General features: G+C 40.0%; 1 protein-coding gene across 3 annotated transcripts in view; it reads right to left on the reverse strand.

Moving 5' to 3' along the window:
* Window positions 1–22,550, reverse strand: part of CATSPERB (catsper channel auxiliary subunit beta) — a 196,331-nt gene that overhangs the window by 68,848 nt on the left and 104,933 nt on the right. For all 3 annotated transcript variants that reach the window (XM_017857906.1, XM_017857907.1, XM_017857908.1), the window contains one exon: window positions 10,070–10,214. In XM_017857906.1, the coding sequence (XP_017713395.1) occupies window positions 10,070–10,214 (145 nt within the window). The remainder of the gene's footprint in view (window positions 1–10,069; window positions 10,215–22,550) is intronic.

Below are 22,550 nucleotides of genomic sequence, written 5' to 3' on the forward strand. Positions count from 1 at the left end.
TTTTTTTTTGAGACAGAGTCTTGTTTGTCACCCAGGCTGGAGTGCAGTGGCATGAACTTGGCTCACTATAACCTCCGCCTCCCGGGTTCAAGTGGTTCTCCTGCTTCAGCCTCCCAAGTAGCTGGGATTACAGACACCCGTCAGCATGCACATTTTTAAAAATTCCGTGAATGATCACAATAAAGAATTCCAAAAAATTCCTAACTCCATGTAAAGTTATACTCAGATAAACAGATAGTATTTTGGATTGCCTTTTAGGGATGGCAAAACTTTGGCTTTTTGGTTTTAACTTTTTGTTATTCCTCTTGTCTTTTAAATTCTTGATTATTTTATCATGCAGTTCTGAAAGTCTCCAACTGTATTTTTATTTTTTGTGTCAATAATATTCATAATTATTTCCTCTGAATCACATGTAGTCAGGTTTTTTCTTATGCTCCCGTGAGCTTTTCAGTAGCAAAACTTTGCTGATGTAATTGCTAAGGTTCAATATGCCATATTTTGTGGATAAATATGGCAAGAAATGCTTGTTTCACATGTTAACAGCTTGGGAATTGAGACACGTCTTATAATTGATGTGTCTTACAATCATTGTCAGCCAGAGGGCACTCAAACCATAGTGGTCAATTGCCTACCCATGCATGTACTTTGTCTCAGTTATTTATACTGTCATCACTTTAATTGAGCTTCCTAGATCATTGGTGCAATACACGTTGAGTTTTATTGCTGCTTAAAATGCTTTCAAACAAAGTTATTGTGGGTGCAGATAATAAAACAAAGCAATAGGACCTACGTTTATCAGTAAAGCCAGTGTCACGGAAGGAATCACCATGATTTGTTGTAGAAGAATTCTACATTCTCTTTTAGAAAATGAATATGAATATGAATAATGAGTTGAGTTGGTTCCAAATTCTTACGTGAAACTAATTTTTTTGGAGGTTCTATATTAGAATATGCAACAGGCACAGTTGCAGCAGAAGAATCCAAGGCTGGCTTGATTTTTGTTTCTTTAAAATTGATTTACATTTTCCATTTCAAATAATTCAGAAGAGTGTTTCTGCTTTTAGTATTGGTTTGTTTTGCTTTTAGTTCAAAAAATTAATGTCATTATTGATTTTGGTTTCCTTTGTTCTTTCTATTTTTTGTATTTATCCATCCATCCATCCATCCACCCACCCATTTCTATCAGAGGGCTATACTATGCCAGGAACTGTAGATAAAAGAGAGAAACATACAGCCACAATTTTTGTTCATCACTAGAAATTCCTACAATTTTGCAGTTTCTGAATCCTTAGCATCTATATTTATTATTTTAGATTTTCTCCACTTATTTGTTCATTTTACATCTGGGTATGCTTCTGTAGTTTATATTTATAATTTTAAATATTTTATAATTTGTATTGACAATTTAGTTTTCTTAGGTGTTATTTTTACTGTTTCCAACATTATCTTCCTAGGTCTATTTTGGTTTTTATTTCACAAAATGCACTGTTTATTCTTTATTTGGCCATTCCTCCAGATCCACTCTCAGACTTTCTCCTTCCTGTTTGGTGCAATGGAAGACGGATTTCTATGAATTGCAATCTTTGTGCTGTTTCCAGTTGACTCCTGATTGGGCTTGGCAAATGAAATGCAGCAGCAGGAGTTAAGAAAGGGGAAGGAAACAGAAGTTAAGGTAGTTTTCACCCTCTTTCTTCTTGCTTTGGTGGTGTGGTTCTGTGGTGGCTGTGAGCTTCCTAGACTACACCTCTTAAAGAGTGGTCCCTACTCCATTCCAGCTTTGACTGGGCTTTAGTAATGCCATCTATCTATCTTATCCCTCTAAGCAAAGAGACTGTAACATCTTTCTTCCATTGCTAGTCTCTGGATATTTTAATATCACCGTTGCTCCCTTTAACCATGTCTGCCCTCTGCAAATAGTCTCCTTATAAAGCTTCTTCAGGTAAAACACCTGAGTGGAATTATGTTTTCTGCGTAGTCCAAAACTGATATAGTGTTTTTACTTACAATGTCCCTAGGGCATAGAATATAGAGGTGGAATTCTGGGACTGAGCTGCTTACATACTTACTGAGTGAACAGATGACCACTTATGCCTGGCAAACCATAGCAAGCAAGGGCTTCACAATTACTCAAATTATCTCTGTGGTGAGTGTGGGATGCAGTGTCTGTGGAGGGCAAGGCTTGAGGTGGTCCAGTGGAGTAGCTACAGGTGATTACAATGACAACCATGGTTTTTACAAAGATTGGGGGTGGCGTGACTTTTATGGATATATTGGAGGGCTTACAAAAGCAAAAAGAAAAGCTTAAGATGAATATTCAATTCAAGGCCAGAGTAGAGGCTCTGGTAGTCATACGGGAAAAAAATGAACCTCACTTCATAACATATACAAAATTAGAGATTTTACATTTGATCTGTATATGAAATCTAAAACAATCAATTTCCAGATGAAAACAGGAGAATATCTTCATAGCTTTGGGATAGGCAAAGAATTCTTAAATAGAAAACAAGAAGTAAAAAGTGCTAACCATAAAAGTAAAGATTGATCAATTGAGCTTTCAAAATTAATAATTTTGTTCAAAAGATACCATGAATAAGGTAAATAAGACAAGCCACTAATTACAAGAAGATATTTCCAAGTCATATTTCTAACAAAAAATCATACCCATAATACATTAAAATCTCATGGAAATCAGCAAGTAACTCAAATCAAAATTTTATTCAAAAAAGACTTGAAAAGAATTTGCAAAAAAGGATATAAAAATGAACACATTAAAATGTGCTTAACATTATTCTCATGCAAACTAAATCTTCAATGAAATACCATTAGGCTGGGCGCAGTGGCTCATGCCTGTAATCCCAACATTTTGGGAGGCCTACGTGGGCAGATCACTTGAGGTCAGGAGTTTGAGACCAGCCTGGGTACCTGTAATCCCAGCTACTTGGGAGGCTGAGGCAGGAGAATCACTTGAACTCGGGAGGTGGAGGTTGCAGTGAGCTGAGATCATGCCACTGCACCCCAGTCTGGGCAACAGAGCAAGACTCTGTCTCAAAAAAAAAAAAAAAAAAAAATATGGCAAGAGGCAAGAGGGAGCTTTCTGGAATACTGGAAATGTTCCACATTGTGCTCCTAACAATATTCACGATTACTTTCATTTATTTCACAATCATATGATGCGTGATCACCAGAATCTTAGGTTGACACAGCTGCTGTCTCAACACACGATTCAGACATATGAACCACAAGGATTAATCCTGATACTAACATAAGTTAAACAAAAGCTTTATTGACAGAATAGAGAATAAATAAACTGAGTGGTGAAGATCTGGAGAAATAGAATCAGGATTTTGTAGTCACTCTTTATCCTCAAACAAGGAAGGACCAATAGAGGAGATTTTATATCTGTAAAACTGCTTTTGCTGGTGAACATCAAGGACAAAATATTGAGGCCTACAAAACCATGCTTTTTGAAGTTATGTCAGAAACCTTCAGAAATTTGTCATTTAAAATCATATCAGAGACTGAAGATCAGAAGAAACTGGTTTTAAACTGGACAATAAAAAATGCTGTGTGTTAAAAACAAACACAGCCTCTGTCTTGTCTTGGTGAGAGTGTTTTTCTGATTCCTGTTAGACCTAATAAGATATTTCCAAGTCTACCTCAATCTCAAAACTTACCCAATAATCTATAATAGTTCATTGTTGAGGCAACATTGAGAGAAGGAAGGTAAATCAACAAAATCCTGAAGACTCTCGGTAATACTCTCCTAACAAGTAAGAAGGTATACTGGTCCCTTTTCATGCTGCTGATGAAGACATGCTCAGACTGGGCAATTTACAAAAGAAAGACATTTAATTAGACTTACAATTCCGCATAGCTGGGGAAGGTCTCATAATCATGACAGAGGGTGAAAGGCACTTCTTACATGGTTGCAGCAAGAGAGAAATGAGGAAGAAGCAAAAGCGGAAACCCCTTATAAACCCATCAGATTTAGTGAGATTTATTCACTATCATGAGAATAGTGCAGGAAAAACCAGCCCCCATGATTCGATTACCTCCCCCTGGGTCCCTCCCACAACATGTGGGAATTCTGGGAGACACAATTCAAGTTGAGATTTGGGTGAGGACACAGCCAAACCATATAAGAAGGTGACAGTGGATGAGAAGATATCAAAAGGAAAAGTAAAGGGAAAAATCAAACCCTCATGAGTGAAACCAGGTTTACCACTTTCCAAGGCACTTCACTGAGTTGAGAAAATGGGTCCAAGTCCTATCTAAATGAGGTGAAGCAGTTGGGTCTCAAGAATAATTCACTTATACTATGTTAGAGCAAATAGAAGATCTGACCAGTGCTGCATCTTTAATGATGAACTTGATGGAAACAGGAAGAGTGGGAGGAATAGAAGAAGAAGGAAGGAAAAGGGATAAAGAAGGAGGTGGGTGAGTAGAGGAGGGGAGTAGGGAAGATTAGAAAGGGAGGGATTATAGAGAGGAGGCAGAGCAAGATGGCTGAATAGAGCCTCCAATGATTATCCATCCCTGCAGAACATCAAATTGAACAATGATGAACACAAGAAAGCACCTTTATAAGAACCAGAAATCAGCTTGGGTACCAGCTTGGCCACAGTGGACAATGCATGAAGTGGGTTCCTGGGGTCTCTGGTTCCAGTACTTGGCTCTTGGGTGGTATTTCTAAACCTGCCCTGGGCCAGAGTGTGGCCACTGCCCTGAAAGGAGAAACCCAGGACTGGCAGCATTCACCAGAAGCTGACTGAAGAGTCCTTGGACCTTGAGTGAATAGTGGCGGTAGCCAGGAGGTAATTGCCATGGGTGGTGGCCATGGAGAGAGACTGCTCTGCTTCAGGATGAAGGAGGGAAGAGTGGGAAAGACTTTGTCTTGCAGCTTGGATACCAGCTTAGCCACAGTAGAATAGAATACCACATAGACTCTAAGGGTCTCAACTTCCTTGGCTCCCAGATGGCATCTCTGGACCTAGCTGGGGCTGGGGGCAACTCACTGCCCTGAAGCGAAGATCATAACCCTGGCTGGACTCATCACCTGATGACTATAAAGCTCTTGGGCCTAGAGTAAACATAGGTAGTAGCCAGGCAGTGGGCACTGTGGGCCTTGGGCAAGACCCAGTGCTGTGCTGGCTTTGGGTTTGACCCAGTGCAGTCCTAGTGGTGGTGGCTACAGGGGTGCTTGCATCACCCCTGCCCTAGCTCCAGGCAGCTTAGCACAGAGAAAGAGACACTATTTGTTTGGTGGAAAGTAAGGTAAGATAACAAAAGTCTCTTCTTGGTAATATAGGGAGTTCTCCTGGATCTTACACAAGACCACCAAGGCAGTACTTCTACAAGTTGGCAATAGCCAAAGCATTACTGGGCTTGAGGTACCTCCTAATGCAGATTCAGCTACAGTGAGCAAAGACTTAGATCACAACACTCAAGTCCCTTTGAATACTTGGAAAGCTTTCCCAAGAAGGACAGGTATGAACAAGCCCAGACTGTGAAGATTACAATAAATACCACACTCTTTAATCCCCAGACACCAATCAATGTCCAGAAGCATCAAGATCATCCAGGAGAACATGACCTCACCAAAGGAACAAAATAAGGCACGAGAGACCAATCTTGGAGAGACAGAGATATGTGACCTTTCAGACAGAGAATTCAAAATAGCTGTTTTGAGAAAACTCAAGGAAATTCAAGATAATACAGAGAAGGAATCCAGCCTGTCAGATAAATATAACAAAGAGATTGAAACAATAAGAATTAAGCAGAATTCTGAAGCTGAAAAACGTAATTGACATACTGAAGAATTATCAGAGTCTCTTAACAGCAGAATTGATGAAGCAGAATAAAGAATTAATGAGTTTGAAGACAGCCCAGTTAAAAATGCACAATTAGAGGAGATGAAAGAAAAAAGAATAAAAAGGAATGAAGCATGCTTGTAAAATCCAGAAAACAGCCTCAAAAGGGCAAATCTAAGAGTTATTGGCCTTAAAGAGGAGATAGAAAAAGAGATAGGGATTGAACATTTATTCAAAGGAGTAATGACAGAGAACTTCCCAAACTTAGAGAAAGACACCAATATTCAAGTAGAAGAAGGTAACAGAACACCAAACAGATTTAAGCCAAAGAAGATTACCTCAAGGCATTTAATAATGAAACTCCCAAAGTTCAAGGATAAAGAAAGGATCCTAAAAGCAGCAAGAGAAAAGAAACAATAACATACAAAGGAGCCCCAACACATCTGGCAGCAGGCTTTTCAGTGGAAACCTTACAGGCCAGGAGAGAGTGGCATGACATATGTTTTTTAAAACTTTTATCCTAGAATGGTATATCTGGCAAAATATCTTTCAAACATGAAAAGAAACACTTTCCCAGATAAAAAAAGAAACCTGAGGGATTTCATCAACACCAGACCTGCCATATAAGAAATGCTAAAGGGAATACTTCAAGCATAAATAAAAAGATATTAATGAGCAATAAGAAATAATCTGAAGGTACAAAACTCACTGGTCATAGTAAGTACACAGAAACACACAGAATATTATAACATGTTAATTATGGTGTGTAAACTCATATCTTGAGTAGAAAAACTAAAAGACACACTGATCAAATATAATAACTACAACAACTTTTCAAGACATGTCAGTTTAAAATAATGGGTTATAAGATATTACAGCAACCTAGAATTTAAAAACATACAACAGATATACAAAAAATAAAAGCAAGAAATTAATAGAATTGATCAAGTGGAATAAAAAATCAGTGAGCTTGAAGACAGAAATTAAAACATGCTACCAGAGAAAATTGCCTTCACTAAAAGGAAGATAGAAAGGAAAGAGAGAAGGAAGGGAAGACCACAGAACAACCAGAAAAAAATTAACTAAATGTCAGGAGTAAGTTCTTACTTATCAATAACAACATTTAATGTAAATGGACTAAACTCTCCAATCAAAAGACATAGAGTGCCTGAATGGATTTTTTTTTTTTAAAGTCCCAGTGATCTGTTGCCTACAAGAAACACACTTCACCTATAAAGACACACATAGACTGAAAATAAAGAGATGGAAAAATATATTTCATACAAGTGGAAACCAAAAAAGAGCAGAAGTCGCTATACTTATATCAGACAAAATAGATTTCAAGACAAAAACTATAGAAAGAGACAAAGAAGGTCATTACATAATGATAAAGGGGTCAATTCAGCGAGAAAATAAAAATTATAAATATATATACACCCAATGCTGGAGCACTCAGATACAGAAAGTAAATATTATTAGAGCTAAGGAGAGAAACAGATCCCAATACCATAACTGTTGGAGATTTCAACAACCCATGTTCACCTTTGGACATGATTTTCTGTCTGGACAGGTCATCCAGACAGAAAATCAAATAAGAAACATTGGACTTAATCTGCACTGTAGACTACATGGACCTAATAGATATTTACAGAACATTTCAACCAATGGCTGCAGAACGCATGCTCTTCTCCTCAGCACATAGATCATTCTGAAATAAATAGAATATATATTAGGCCATCCATATCCATATGCAGAAGATATCCATGTGCAGAAGAATGAAACTAGACCTTGTTCTCCACACACAAAAATCAAATCAAAATGGATTAAAGACTTAAATCTAAAAACCATAAAATGACTAAAAGAAAACTTTGAGGAAACTATCCAGGACATTAATCTAGGCAAAGATTTCTTGTATCCCACAAACACAGGCAACCAAAGCAAAAACGGACAAATGGAATCACATCAAGTTAAAGAGCTTCTACACAGCAAAAGAAACAATCAACAAAGTGAAGAGACAATCCACAGAACAGGAGAAAATATTTACAAACTACTCATCTGACAAGGAATTAATAACTAGAATATATAAAAAGCTCAAACAACTCAATAGGAAAAAACTTACAATCTGATTTTAAAATGGGCAAAAAATCTGAATAGACATTTCTCAAAAGATGACATACAAATGGGAAACAGGCGTATGAAAAGGTGCTCAATATCACTGACCATCAGAGAAATACAAATCAAAACTACAATGAGATTATCATCTCATCCCAGTTAAAAGAGCTTTTATCGAAAAGACAGGCAATAATGAATGCTGGTGAGGATGTGGAGATTGTACACTGTTGGTGGGAGTATAAATTAGTACAATGGAGAGTACATTAGTACTATGAAGGATAATTTGGAGGTTCCTCAGAAAACTAAAAATAGAGCTACCATATGATCCAGCAACCCCATTGCTAGGATATACCCCCCCAAAAAAGATCAGTATATTAAAGAGATAGCTACACTCCCATGTTTATTGTAGCACTATTCACAATAGTGAAGCTTTGGAAGCAGCCTAAGTGTCCATCAACAGATTAATGAATAAAGAAAATATGGTACATATACACAATGGAGTACTACTATTCAGCCATAAAAAAGAATGAGATCCTGTCATTTGCAACAACATGATTGGAACTGGAGGACATTATGTTAAGTAAAATATGCCAGGGACAGAAAGACAGAGTTTGCATGTTCTCACTTATTTGAGGGAACCAAATATTTTAAAAATTGAACTCACAGACATAGAGAGTAGAATAATGGTTACCAGAGGCTGGGAAGGGTAGTGGGGCATTATGTAGGGGGAGAATGGCGATGGTTAATGGGTTCAAAAATATCATCACATAGAACGAATAAGATCTAGTATTTGACAGCACAACAGAGTGACTACAGTTAATAATAATTTATTGTACATTTTAAAATAACTGGAAGAATATAATTTGAATGTTTGTAACACAAAGAAAGGATAAATTCTTAATGTGATGGATACCCCATTTACCCTGATATGATTATTGCACAGTGTATGCCTGTATCAAAATATCTAATGTATCCCATAAATTTATACACCTACTATGTACCCACAAAAATTAAGAATAAATTTTTTTTAAAAAAGGAAGGGAAGAGAAGGAAGAAACTAACAGCATGTAAAGATAAAAAGAATCAAGTTGAGACAAAGCATATCCCAAGAGAAGTGGTAAATTTACTTTCATATTCTGCTCAAAAAATATTAATAAACTAAATTCAACAAAACAAGATCTCAAAGACTCAATAATAGAATGACAAAATAAAACGAAAATGCAGGTCACGAACATATAGAAGTAAATTGAGAATCATGTCCCTTTATCACTCTAGGGTCCTAGGCTAGGACCTAGACTGAGTTGGAAAGGAGTGGGCAACTGTCATTAAGGTCAATCAATATTAACTGTTTTGAGATTTGCTAAAGGGTTCAGAATTACAGCCAGATAGGAAGAATAAATTTTAGTGTTCTATACCACTGGAGGATGGCATAGTTAACACTAATATGTTATATAGTTTCAAATGGCTAGGAAGAGAATATTGAACATTCCCAATACAAAGAAATGATAAATGTTTGAGATGACAGATATGCTAATTACCCTGATCTGATCACTCTACATTATATGTATCAAAATAGTACTTTGTACCCCATGAATATGTAAAATCAGTATTTGTTAGTTAAGAAGTACAATTATACTTAAAAATTAGCTACTTCTTTTGCTATGCAAACACTGATAGGAACTATATAGACTTGATCAATGAAAGCACAAGATTGCCAAATGAAAGCGATGACAGCAGTGTATCATTCACACAACTCCACCATTACTAGTTGTGTGTCAGTTGTATCAGTGTAATCAGCAGAAGTAAGCTAACATTACGTACTTCAGCAAGGTTGTTGTGAATATCGAATGAGACGATATTTGTAACATGCTGAGCACAATTGTAGCTTGACAAGTGGCAGCTGTTATTATTTGGCTTTTGGGACAGTAAAATATTTCTGAAATGGTAAATGAGAACATAGCATGGTGACCTAGTGTTGCCTTTCTTTAGGGCTATCCATAGGATACTACTTCTATAGATCCTACAAATCCATCACCCCTAATAGTTTTGAGATCTTAGGATTAGTTAATTAATACGGCAGATTTTTCATATATCTTCTAATCCTGGGCCACATGTAATGCTTACACCAGTGAAAGCAAATTTCTTACCTGCCTTTGTCAAGTAAACCTTTCCATGTTGAGAAACAAAAGTAATAGCTGATGTATAAAAACTATGAAAAGTCTTCTTTATGATATCATCATGAAAGTCAGCTACTAATTGAAAGGTGCTGCCGCCATCGACTGAAAGCCATATCTAAAGGAATAAAGAGATAATACCTCATTAAAGAGCTGCCATGCAACAGTTGGCAATTACCTATCAGCCTACATGAGAATAGCCATGTGGCATGATCTTTTCCATATGCCTACATTCATCACACACACACACACACACACACACTCTCGTATGCAGACTCCTTATCTACTTTGTCTACCTTCTATTTCCGTCCTAGAGTGTGTATGAAGGTGTCTGTGTCAGAGTACCAGGTCTACACAATATGCATAGTGATTGTATAAAACAACAAAGTTATTCCTATGATCTCCCAAATAATTCCGTGTTCATAAAAGAATGGAGTGCTGGGTGCATTTGGATCTGGGGAGGGGTTTATGCCATATTGACATAATACTTCATGTTCTAGGTATCTGGCAAATATATATGCAGACATAGTTTGCATGGAAGAGCCCTTGTCATTTGCAAGGGATGTGTCCTGGTACCTTCGTAGATCCTCAAATCACTTATCTCACTGTACAGTTATATTAGTTTATTACTGTAGCATCTTAGTTTCTCTATTTCCTCATCTTTAGGTAAGAGTTGTTTGAGGATAAAACAGATCAATTATGTATTAATGATTCTCACTTGCTACCTCTTTTAATAGCCTAAGACTCATTCACATGAAGATTTCTGTTGTTTGGATTTTAAAATTAATTTTAATAACAAGTTATACAAGAAAATAGGCTTTTCTTGCATTTCCAACTTTATAAATATGGCTGAAGAGTCTGAGACCACCATCCAAATAATTCTCCTTTTATACCTCATCTGATATAATCCTAGTCTCCTCTATCTCTTCCCAGAGGTAACCAGTTTTTCAGTTTGAAAATTCTAAGCATTTACATTCATATGTATGCAGATACCAATAAAATATGTACAGTACTGATTTCATTTTTATGGTGGGGAGTAGAGAAAGGCTTTTAGACTTGGACAGGAAGTACCTTTGCCCTGGACTGCTTGCTTACTGGGCCTGAATATTACAAACACACACAGGAAACGTACTGAATACACATAGGTGCTTCTGTTACTCAGGATGCAGCACTCATTGCTGGCATAATACAATCCACGAGCCGAAACATACGGTATGTGGACCTCAGTTTTCATTCTTGCTTTGGGCCCTGCAAACATTACTGGTGAGCAGGGAGGTAGTTAGGGTGTCTAAGGAAGGGCACCTTGAACAGTAGGTTCGAACTTGTATCATACTGTACCTGTTCTGTAAGTTACATTTGTCACGCAACCCTATGTCTCAGGTCTTTTTATGTTAGCTCATGTGGATCAGCACATTCTTCTACACTGTCCCATAATCTCCAACTTATGGATATATCATACTTGAGATAGTCTACTTTTCTACTAATGAACATTTAAAAGTTGTACCCAAATTTTCAGTGTTGTGAATAGTACTGAACAATCATTTATGCAGTGAACTATCATTTATCTGCCTATCTGTACTAATGTCACAGTGTTATCTTTAAAGGAAATACTGAAAAATTGAGTTGCTGAGTCAGATGCTATGCATATATATAAGACAGGTCTCTGTCACCCAGGCTGCAGTGCAGTGGCATGATCTTGGCTCACTGCCATTTCTACCTTCCCAGCTCAAGTGATCTTTTCACCTCCGCCTCCCAAGTAGCTGGGACTATCTGTGTATGCCACCATGCCTGGCTAATTTTTGTGCTTTTTTGTAGAGATGGGTTTTTGCCATGTTGCCCAGGCTGGTCTCAAGCTCCCGGGCTTGGCCTCCCGAAGTGCTGGTATCACAGGCATGAGCCACTGAATCTAGCCACATTTCTACAATTTTAATAGAGACTACCCAAGTGCTCTTCAGTTTTGCTGAACCAGATTATAGTCCCACCAGCAGTGTATGAGAGTATCTGTTTCTCCAAACCTCACCAATACTTGATATGACCAAAACTTTATTTTAATTTTACTTATGATCTGAATGAAAAATGACATCTCATTGCATTTTTTCCCTAAATATTTTAAATTATTTGTCTATACATGGCTCATTTGTATTTTTCCTTATATTATTTAATAATACAATGAACTGTGTGAACTGAAAACCTATGAATCAGCATATTGCTAGTAATTTACATCTTCCTGTTTCTCCCCATTCCTATCCCTCTACCTTTCCTGTTACATATCCAATATCTTGAATTTTGTGTTTTCTCACTCGCTTGGTATTTAAATTATTTTTAGCGCATATGTTTAAATAACATATTGTTTAATTTTACTTATTTTGCTCTTTGTAAAAGGGCTATCCATACCATATATTGTCTTCTATAACTTACTTCTCCTCAACATTATGTACTTAAATTCATACATGTTGCATACAGCTCAGTTCATTTGCTTTTTCATTTCCATATAAAAGTTCATTCGGTGAATAAGATGTAATTTACTTATTCATTTTCCTATTCATAGACATCTGGATTAATTTTAGTAATTTGATCTTATTACTAGCAGTACCCATGACAAACATTTTAAAATGTCTCTGGATATATGTATTTCCCTTGCTGAAAAGTGAAATTGGTGGGACACAGGATATGCAAATATTCACATTCACAAGATAATAATAATAATGGCAAATTGCTTTCCAGAATAGTTGTAATAATTTACTCTCCCAGCAGCAATATATAAGAAATCTTGTTGATCTACACTTTCTTCAACATTTTGTGTCGTCAGAATTAATTTTGCCAATTAAGTATCTGGAAATGATATCATTGTTCATTCCTGATTTGTATTTCCCTGATTGCTTGTAAACTCCATCATCTCTTCACATATTCATTCCACTTGTTTCCTTTTCTGTGATATGCTCATTTGTGTGTTTTTTCCTTTTTGTTATTAAGTTGTCTTTTTCATATTGCTTTGCAGAAATTCTTTATATATTCTTACTTCTATAATTCTTTCTTAGTTAAATGTGTTGCAAATATCATCTCCCAGTTTGCAGATTGTTGTTTTTCATTTCTTAGGATACCCTTCATGAAAAGTCTCTTCGTTTTCTCTCCTTCTTCCTTCTTTCTCCTTCCTCCTCCCTCCTCCACCTCCTTCTCCTCTTCTGCTTCCCCTCCTCCTTTTTTTAAAAGAGGATGCAGAGAACTTTCACTAGGTAAAAGTGAAGTTAAGAGACTCTATGATCTGATTTGGGGGCCTAACCAAATGAGAAAACTGACTGCTAAATGGCTGACTTACAAGTGAGCTTTTGGCCCATATCACCAGTGTAACTTAGGATCAGTCTTCATTTCCTTTACTATTTTTCATTTTGAATGTTTAACTGGATCCAAATTATAAGTCATTGGCAAATTACTTTGGAAATATCCTTTGTCTTGATTGTGTTACTGCATATGGATGGTGCTCAAAATTATTAAAAATTAATTCAGATGTTTTCAATTTTGTGAAGAGATGGTGGATATTTTCTAGGTCAAAATACAAAAGTGATTTGTGATCTAACTATTGGTTATCTTATAAATTTTTCTTTTTTATTGAGGTAAAAAACACATATCATAAACTTTATCATGTTATTCATTATTAAGCATACAGTTCAGTAGTGTTACATATATTTACATTGTAGTGGAAGAGTTCCCCCACACATGCATAGTCTCCCCCATTACTAGCATTCCCCAACAACTGATGAACCTACATTGATACATCATTACCACGCAGAGTCCATAGTTTACATTAGGGACCTTTCTTAGTCTTGTACATCCTATGGACTTAGACAAATGTATAATGGCATGTATCCACCATTATAGTATGAGACAGAAGAGTTTCACTGCCCTAAAAGTCCTCTGTTCTCGGCCTATCCAACCTCTCTGCCCTCTAATCCCTGGCAGCCACGGATCTTTTTGCTCTCTCCATAGTTTTGCCTTTTCCAGAATGTTATATATTGGAATCATAAAGTTTGTAGCATTTTCAGATTAGTTTCCATCCCTTAGTAATATGCATTTAAGTTTCTTCCTTTTTTTTTTTTTTGAGATAGAGTCTCACTCTATCGCTCAGGCTGGAGTGCAGTGGTGCAATCTCGGCTCACTACAACCTCTGCCTCCCCAGTTCAAGCGATTCTCCTGTCTCAGCCTCCTGAGTAGCTGGGATTACAGGTGCCCACCACTACACCCAGCTAATTTTTGTATTTTTTGTAGAGACAGGGTTTCACCATGTTAGCCAGGCTGGTCTCGAATTCCTGACCTCAGGTGATCCTCCCACCTCGGCCTCCCTTACAGTCTTCCATGTCTTTTACATGGCTTGATATCTCATTTCTGCTTAGCACTGAATAATAATCCATCATCTGGATATACCAAGTATATTTGTCCATTCTCCTAGTAAAGGACATCTTGGTTGCTGTACAACCCTCACATCCAGCTGGGCCGTTTTGTAAGCTCTATTAGATTTATATCAGTTTTAGCTATTGTTCTTCTGTTTCCACAAGAATTGTTCCAATTCCTTGGCCTTTCTAAATTTTTGTTCAACTGTTAGTTCTGTTTCTTAGCTCCATTTCAGAGGACACCATATAAACACTTTACCTTTAATTCTGACTATTTATTGTCCACAATCAAAACACACATAAATGGATTTTGTGTGTGTATGAGATCAGGTCTCACTCTGTCACCCAGGTTGGAGTGCAATGGCACAGTCTTGGCTAACTGCAACCTCTACCTCCCAGGCTCAATGAATCCTCCCACTTCAGCCTCCTGAGTAGCTGGGACCACAGGCACATGCCACCACAGCTGGATAATTTTTTTTGTATTTTTTGGTGGAGACAGGGTTTTGCCATGTTGCCCAGGCTGGTCTCGAACTCCTAACTCTGGCGATCCATCCACCTCGGCATTCCAAAGTGCTGGGATTACAGGTGTGAGCCACTTCACTCAGCCTGAATTTTTGAGATGTATAACATACTGGCAAAAAATTTGATTTACATGCTTTTAAACTGTAAGTTCAAGTATGACAACTCCTTACGTCACTGTTAGTTTCCAATCCATGGGCCCTAGGAATTCTAGAACAAAAGACAAGGAAGCAACCACTTTTTCAAAAAATGACAGAAAATGAGTAAATAAAGTCATAGGATTCTACACAGTTGGAGAAATACACAGAAAAAAAAACACAAGATGGATACTGGAGGAACTTCATGCCCAAGAAGTCTATTTAGATGATCACCTGTTATATATGTGGAGAAACCTGAACACGACCAAATGCAAACTGTGTGCCTCTTATAAGGGGAACAAACATTCAAGGGTCAAAGAAGAAATTAGGGGTTTTAAACTGATATTGGCTGGGTGCAGAGGCTCATGCCTGTAATCCCAGCACTTTGGGAGGCCAAAGTGGGCAGATCACTTGAGGTCAGGAGATTGAGACCAGCCTGGCTAACATGGTCATGGAACCCCCTCTTTACTAAAAATACAAAATTAGCTAGGTGTGGTGGCAAGTGCCTGTAATCCCAGCTACTTGGGAGGCTGAGGCAGGAGAATCACTTGAACCCAGGAGGTGGTGGTCACAGTGAGCCGAAATGGTGCCACTGCACTCCAGCCTGGGTGACAGAACAAGACTCTGTCTCAAAAACAAACAAACAAAAAAACAAACAAACAAAAAAACCAAAACTGATGTGGTTAGGCTTTGTGTCCCTACCCAGATCTCATCTTGATTTATAATCCCCATAACCCCCAGGTGTTGAGGAAGGAACCAGGTAGAGGTGATTGGATCATGGGGGCAGTTCCCCCATGCTGTTCTCATGATAGTGAGTGAGTTCTCATGAGATCTAATGGTTTTATAAGAGGCTGTTGCCCCTTCACTCTGCCACTCTTGTCTCTCCTGTTGCCATGTGAAGATGTGCCTTCTGTCACTAGAGGTGAAGCCAGCTGGACTTCCTGGGTCGAGTGGGGACTTGGAGAACTTTTCTGTCTAGCTAGAGGATTGTAAACACACCAATCAGTACTCTGTTTCTAGCTAAAGGTTTGTAAATGCACCAATCAGCACTCTGTAAAAACGCACCAGCCAGCACTCTGTGTCTAGCTAAAGGTTTGTAAATTTGTAAACGCACCAATCAGCCATGCTGTGTCTAGCTAAAGGATTGTAAATGCACCAATCAGCACTCTGTAAAATGGACCAATCAGCACTCAGTAAAATGGACCAATCAGTGCTCTATAAAATGGACCAATCAGCAGGACGTGGGTGGGACTAAATAAGGGAATAAAAGCTGGTCACCCAAGCCAGCAGTGGCAACCCACTCAGGTCCCCTACCATGCTGTGGAAGTTTTGTTCTTTCGCTCTTCACAATAAATCTTGCTGCTGCTCACTCTTTGGGTCCCCACTACCTTTATGAGCTGTAACACTCACCACGAGGGTCTACAGCTTTATTCCTGAAGTCAGCAAGACCATGAACCCACCAGGAGGAACAAACAACTCTGGACACACCCCCTTTAAGAGCTGTAACACTCACTGTGAAGGTCTGTGGCTTCACTCCTGAAGTCAGCGAGACCATGTACCCACCGGAAGGAAGAAACTCTGGACACATCTGAACATCTGAAGGGACATACTCTGGACACACCATCTTTAAGAGCTGTAACACTCACCGCAAGGGTCCGTGGCTTCATTCTTGAAGTCAGCGAGACCAAGAACCCACAAGAAGGAACCAATTCCGGATACATTTTGGTGACCACAAAGGGACAATCACCAAGTGGTGAGTACCATCGGACCCCTTTTGCTTGCTATTCTGTCCTGTTTTTCCTTAGAATTCAGGGGCTAAATACCGGGCATCTGTTGGCCAGTTAAAAGTGACTAGCATGACTGCAGGATTAAAGACACGGGTGTCAGGCTTTCTGGGAAGGGGCTCTCTAACAGCCCCCGACTCTTTGGAGCTGGGAGCTTTGGTTTGCCAGGAACCAGCTTCTGCTTTTCCTGTACTTCTGGGCTGAGCTGAGGGTCAACAGAGAGAAAAGCCATTCAGCTTCAGGGTCCCAACAACAAGTTGGTTGACCCTGCAGCCATGAGTGGAACTCTCAAAGTCACGTCGCCCAAGCAAGACTCGCCCATCTATCCTATCTATCCTGACCCTTGCTTTCTGGGTCCTAATGTCTGTCAGACAAACTTCCTCCCGCCTCTCTTCACCAAGGCTAGTCACGTTTCTAAAAACAACTCCCTGTCTCTGGTGCTTTTCTAGTTTCTCCTATAAGAATGATTTCTAGTATAAACTTTAGGACTCTATTCCCTTCTTCAGGCACCCAGGCTCACCAATCAGAAATACATAATTTTTGCCCAAAGTTCCATTATAGGGGGGACTACCTGGAATTTTAGGATCTCTCCTCAGACAAGCAGGCCTAACAAAAGCTATTCCTGAAGCTAGGACATGGGGAGCATCAGAAATTGTATCCTTCCTATTCATGTAAGTGAGGACAAAAGGCATCACTCTTTCAACTCTAGAGATCCCTTCCCTCCCTCAGGGTATGGCCCTCTGCTTCATTTTTGGGGCATAGCATCTTTATAGGACATGGGTAAAGTCCCATTACTAACAGGAGAATGCTTAGGACTCTAACAGATTTTCAAGAATGCATCGGTAAGGGCCATTAAATCCGATTTTTCTCGGTCTTCTTTGTGGTCTAGGAGGACAGGCAAGGGTGCATGTATTTGAGAATGCATTGGTAAGGGCCACTAAATCCAACCTTCCTCAGTCCTCCTCGTCGTCTAGGAGGAAAACTAGTGTTTGTGCTGCTATGTCGGTGAGCGCAACTATTCCAATCAGCAGGATCCAGGGACCGTTGCAGGTTCTTGGGCAAGAGGTGTTTCCACTGCTGTGTTGGTGAGCACAACTATTTTGATCAGCAGGGTCTAGGCACCATTGTGGGTTCTTGGGAAAGAGGTGTTTCTGCTACTGCATCAGCGAGTGCAACTACTCTGATAAGCAGGGTCCAGGGACTGTTGCGGGTTCTTGGGCAGGGAGAGAAACAAACAAACCAAAACCACAGGTGGTTTTGCCTTTCAGATGGGAAACACTCAGGCATCAACAGGCTCACCCTTGAAATGCATTCTAAGCTATTGGGACTAATTTGACCCATAAACCCTGAAAAAGAGGCGGCTCATTTTTTTCTGCACGATGGCTTGGCCCTGATATTCTCTCTGTGATGGGGAAAAATGGCCACCTGAGGGAAGTATAAATTACGATACTATCCTGCAGCTTGACCTTTTCTGTAAGAGGGAAGGCAAATGGAGTAAAATACCTTATGTCCAAGTTTTCTTTTCATTGAAGGAGAATACACAATTATGCAAAGTTTGCAATTTACATCCCACAGGAGGACCTCTCAGCTTACCCCCATATCTTAGCCTCCCTATAGCTCCCCTTCCTATCAATAGGCCTCCTCCAATCTCCCCAACCCAGAAGGAAGCAAGCAAAGANAAATCTCCAAAGGACCACAAAATCCCTGGGCTATTGGTTATGTCCCCTTCAAGCTGTAGGGGAGGGGAATTTGGCCCAACCTGGATACATGTCCCCTTCTCCCTCTCTGATTTAAAGCAGATCAAGGCAGACCTGGGAAAGTTTTTAGATGATCCTGATAGGTACATAGATGTCCTACAGGGTCTAGGGCAAACCTTCTATCTCACTTGGAGAGATGTCATGCTATTGTTAGATCAAACTCTGGCCTTTAATGAAAAGAATGTGGCTTTAGCAGCAGGCCGAGAGTTTGGAGATACCTGGTATCTTAGCCAAGTAAATGATAGAATGACAGCCGAAGAAAGGGATGAATTTCCTGCTGGTCAGCAAGCCGTCCCCAGTATGGATCCCCAATGGGACCTCAACTCAGATCATGGGGACTGGAGTCGTAAACATTTGTTGACCTGTGTTCTAGAAGGACTAAGGAGAATTAGCAAAAAGCCCATAAATTATTCAGTGATGTCCACCATAACTCAGGGAAAGGAAGAAAATCCTTCTGCCTTCCTCGAGTGGCTACTGGAGGCCTTAAGAAAATATGCTCCCATGTCAGCCGACTCACTAGAGGGTCAACTGATGCTAAAAGATAAGTTTATTACCCAATCAGCCGCAGATATCAGGAGAAAGCTCCAAAAGCAAGCCCTGGGCCCTGAACAAAATCTGGAGGTATTATTAAACCTGGCAACCTCTGTTCTGTAACAGGGACCAAGAGGAACAGGCCCAAAAGGAAAAGCGAGATCAGAGAAAGGCTGCAGCCTTAGTCATGGTCCTCAGATAAACAAATCTTGGTGGTTCAGAGAGGACAGAAAATGGAGCAGGAATCACCCAGCAGGGCTTGTTATCAGTGTGGTTTACAATGACACTTTAAAAAAGATTATCCAATGAGAAACAAGCCGCCCCCTTGTCCACTTCCGCTATGCCGAGGCAATTACTGGAAGGTGCACTGCCCCAGAGTGCAATGGTTCTCTGGGCCAGAAGCCCCCAACCAGATGATCCAACAACAGGACTGAGGGTGCCCAGGGCAAGTGCCGGGTCATGTCATCACCCTCACTGAGCCCCAGGTATGTTTAACCATTGAGGGCTGGGAAATTGACTTCCTCCTGGACACTGGCATGGCCTTTTCAGTTCTAATCTCCTGTCCCAGACGACTGTCCTCAAGATTCATTACCATCTGAGGAATCCTGGGACAGCCTGTAACCAGGTATTTCTCCCACCTCCTCAGTTGTAATTGGGAGACTTTGCTCTCTTCACATGCCTTTCTTGTGATGCCTGAAAGTCCCACACCCTTATTAGGGAGGGCTATATTAGCCAAGGCTGGAGCTATTATCTACATGAATATGGGGAACAAGTTACCCATTTGTTGTCCCCTACTTGAGGAGGGAATCAACCCTGAAGTCTGGGCATTGGAAGAACAATTTGGAAGGGTAAAACATGCCTGCCTAGTCAAAATCAGGCTAAAAGATCCCACCACTTTTCCTTATCAAAGGCAATATCCCTTAAGGCCTGAAGCTCATAAAGGATTACAGGCTATTGTTAAACATTTAAAAGCTGAAGGCTTAGTAAGGAAATGCAGCAGTCTCTGCAACACCCCAATTCTAGGAGTATAAAACTAAACAGTCAGTGGAGACTAGTGCAAGATCTTAGACTCATCTAAGGAGGCAGTAATTCCTCTATATCCAGTTGTACCCAACCCCTATACCCTGCTCTCTCAAATACCAGAGGAAGCAGAATGGTTCACTGTTCTGGACCTCAAGGATGCCTTCTTCTGTATTCTCCTGCACTCTGACTCCCAGTTTCTCTTTGCCTTTGAGGATCCCACAGACCACACATCCCAACTTAGGTGGACGGTCTTTCCCCAGTGGTTTAGGGATAGCCCTCATCTGTTTGGTCAGGCACTGGCCCAAGATCTAGGCCATTTCTAAAGTCCAGGCACTCTGGTCTTTCAGTATGTGGATGATTTACTTTTGGCTACCAGTTCGGAAACCTCATGCCAGCAGGCTACGATTTCTCGAACTTTCTAGCTAACCAAGGGTACAAGACATCTAGGTTGAAGGCCCAGCTTTGCCTATAGCAGGTCAAATATCTAGGCCTAATCCTAGCCAGAGGAACCAGGGTCCTCAGTAAGGAACGAATATAGCCTATACTGGCTTATCCTTGCCCTAAGACATTAAAACAGCTGCAGGGGTTCCTTGGAATCACCACCTTTTGCCAACTATGGACCCCCAGATACAGCAAGATAGCCAGGCCCCTCTATACTCTAATCAAGGAGACCCAGAGGGCAAATATTTATCTAGTAGAATGGGAACCAGAGGCAGAAACAGTCTTCAAAACCTTAAAGCAGGCCCTAGTACAAGCTCCAGCTTTAAACCTTCCCATAGGACAAAACTTCTCTTTATACATCACAGAGAGAGCAGGGATAGTTCTTGGAGTCCTTACTCAGACTCGTGGGACAACCCCACAACCAGTGGCATATCTAAGTAAGGACATTGATGTAGTAGCAAAAGACTGGCCTCACTGTTTACAGGTAGTTGCAGCAGTGGCCATCTTAGTGTCAGAGGCTATCAAAATAATACAAGGAAAGGATCTTACTGTCTGGCCTACTCATGATGTAAATGGCATACTAGGTGTCAAAGGAAGTTTATGGCTATCAGACAACTGCCTACTTAGATACCAGGTGCTACTCCTTGAGGGACTGGTGCTTCAAATATGTACGTGCGTGGCCCTCAACTCTGCCATTTTTCTCCCAGAGGATGGGGAACCAATCGAGCATGACTGCCAACAAATTATAGTCCAGACTTATGCTGCCCAAGATGATCTTTTAGAAGTGCCCTTAGCTAATCCTGACCTTAACCTATATACCAATGGAAGTTCATTTGTGGAGAATGGGATACGAAGGGCAGATTATGCCATAGTTAGTGATGTAACCATACTTGAAAGTAAGCCTCTTCCCCCAGGGACCAGTGCCCAGTTAGCAGAACTAGTGGCACTTACCCAAGCCTTAGAACTGGGAAAGGGAAAAAGACTAAATGTGTATACAGATAGCAAGTATGCTTATCTAATCCTATATGCCCATGCTGCAATAAGGAAAGAAAGGGAGCTTCTAACCTCTGGGGGAATGCCCGTTAAATACCACAAGGAAATTATGGAGTTACTGCACGTAGTGCAAAAACCCAAGGAGGTGGCAGTCTTACACTGCTGAAGCCATCAAAAAGGGAAAGGAGAGAGGAGAACAGCAGCATAAGTGTCTGGCAGAGGCAGGGAAAGACCAGCAGAAAGGAAAGAGATAAACAGACAGAAATTCAGAGAGAAAGAAAGAGAAAGAGAGAGACAAAGTCAAATACAGAAGGAAAGAGAGAGATAGAAGTAGTCAAGAAAAAACAGTGTAACCTATTCCTTTAAAAGCCAGGGTAAATTTCTGTCTACCCAGCCAAGGCATATTCTTCTTATGTGGAACTTCAATCTATATCTGCCTCTCAGACAGTCTGCAAGAAATAACGAAATCTGTCTTTACTCTACAATCCCAAATAGACTCTTTGGCAGCAGTGACTCTCCAAAACCGCCAAGGCCTAGACCCCCTCACTGCTGAGAAAAGAGGACTCTGCACCTTCCCAGGGAAAGAGTGTTGTTTTTAGACTAGCCAGTTAGGGATAGTAAGAGATGCTGCCTGGTGTTTACAGGAAAAGGCTTCTGAAATCAGACAACGCCTTTCAAACTCTTATACCAACCTCTGGAGTTGGGCAACATGACTTCTCCCCTTTCTAGGTCCTGTGACAGCCATTTTGCTGTTACTCGCCTTTGGGCCCTGTATTTTTAAACTACTTGTCAAATTTGTTTCCTCTAGGATTGAGGCCATCAAGCTATAGATGGTCTTACAAATGGAACCCCAAATGAGCTCAACTAACAACTTCTACCAAGGA

The sequence above is a fragment of the Rhinopithecus bieti genome, unplaced genomic scaffold (genome assembly GCF_001698545.2).
Source record: "Rhinopithecus bieti isolate Rb0 unplaced genomic scaffold, ASM169854v2 scaffold_41913, whole genome shotgun sequence".
NCBI classification, from domain to species: Eukaryota; Metazoa; Chordata; class Mammalia; order Primates; family Cercopithecidae; genus Rhinopithecus; species Rhinopithecus bieti.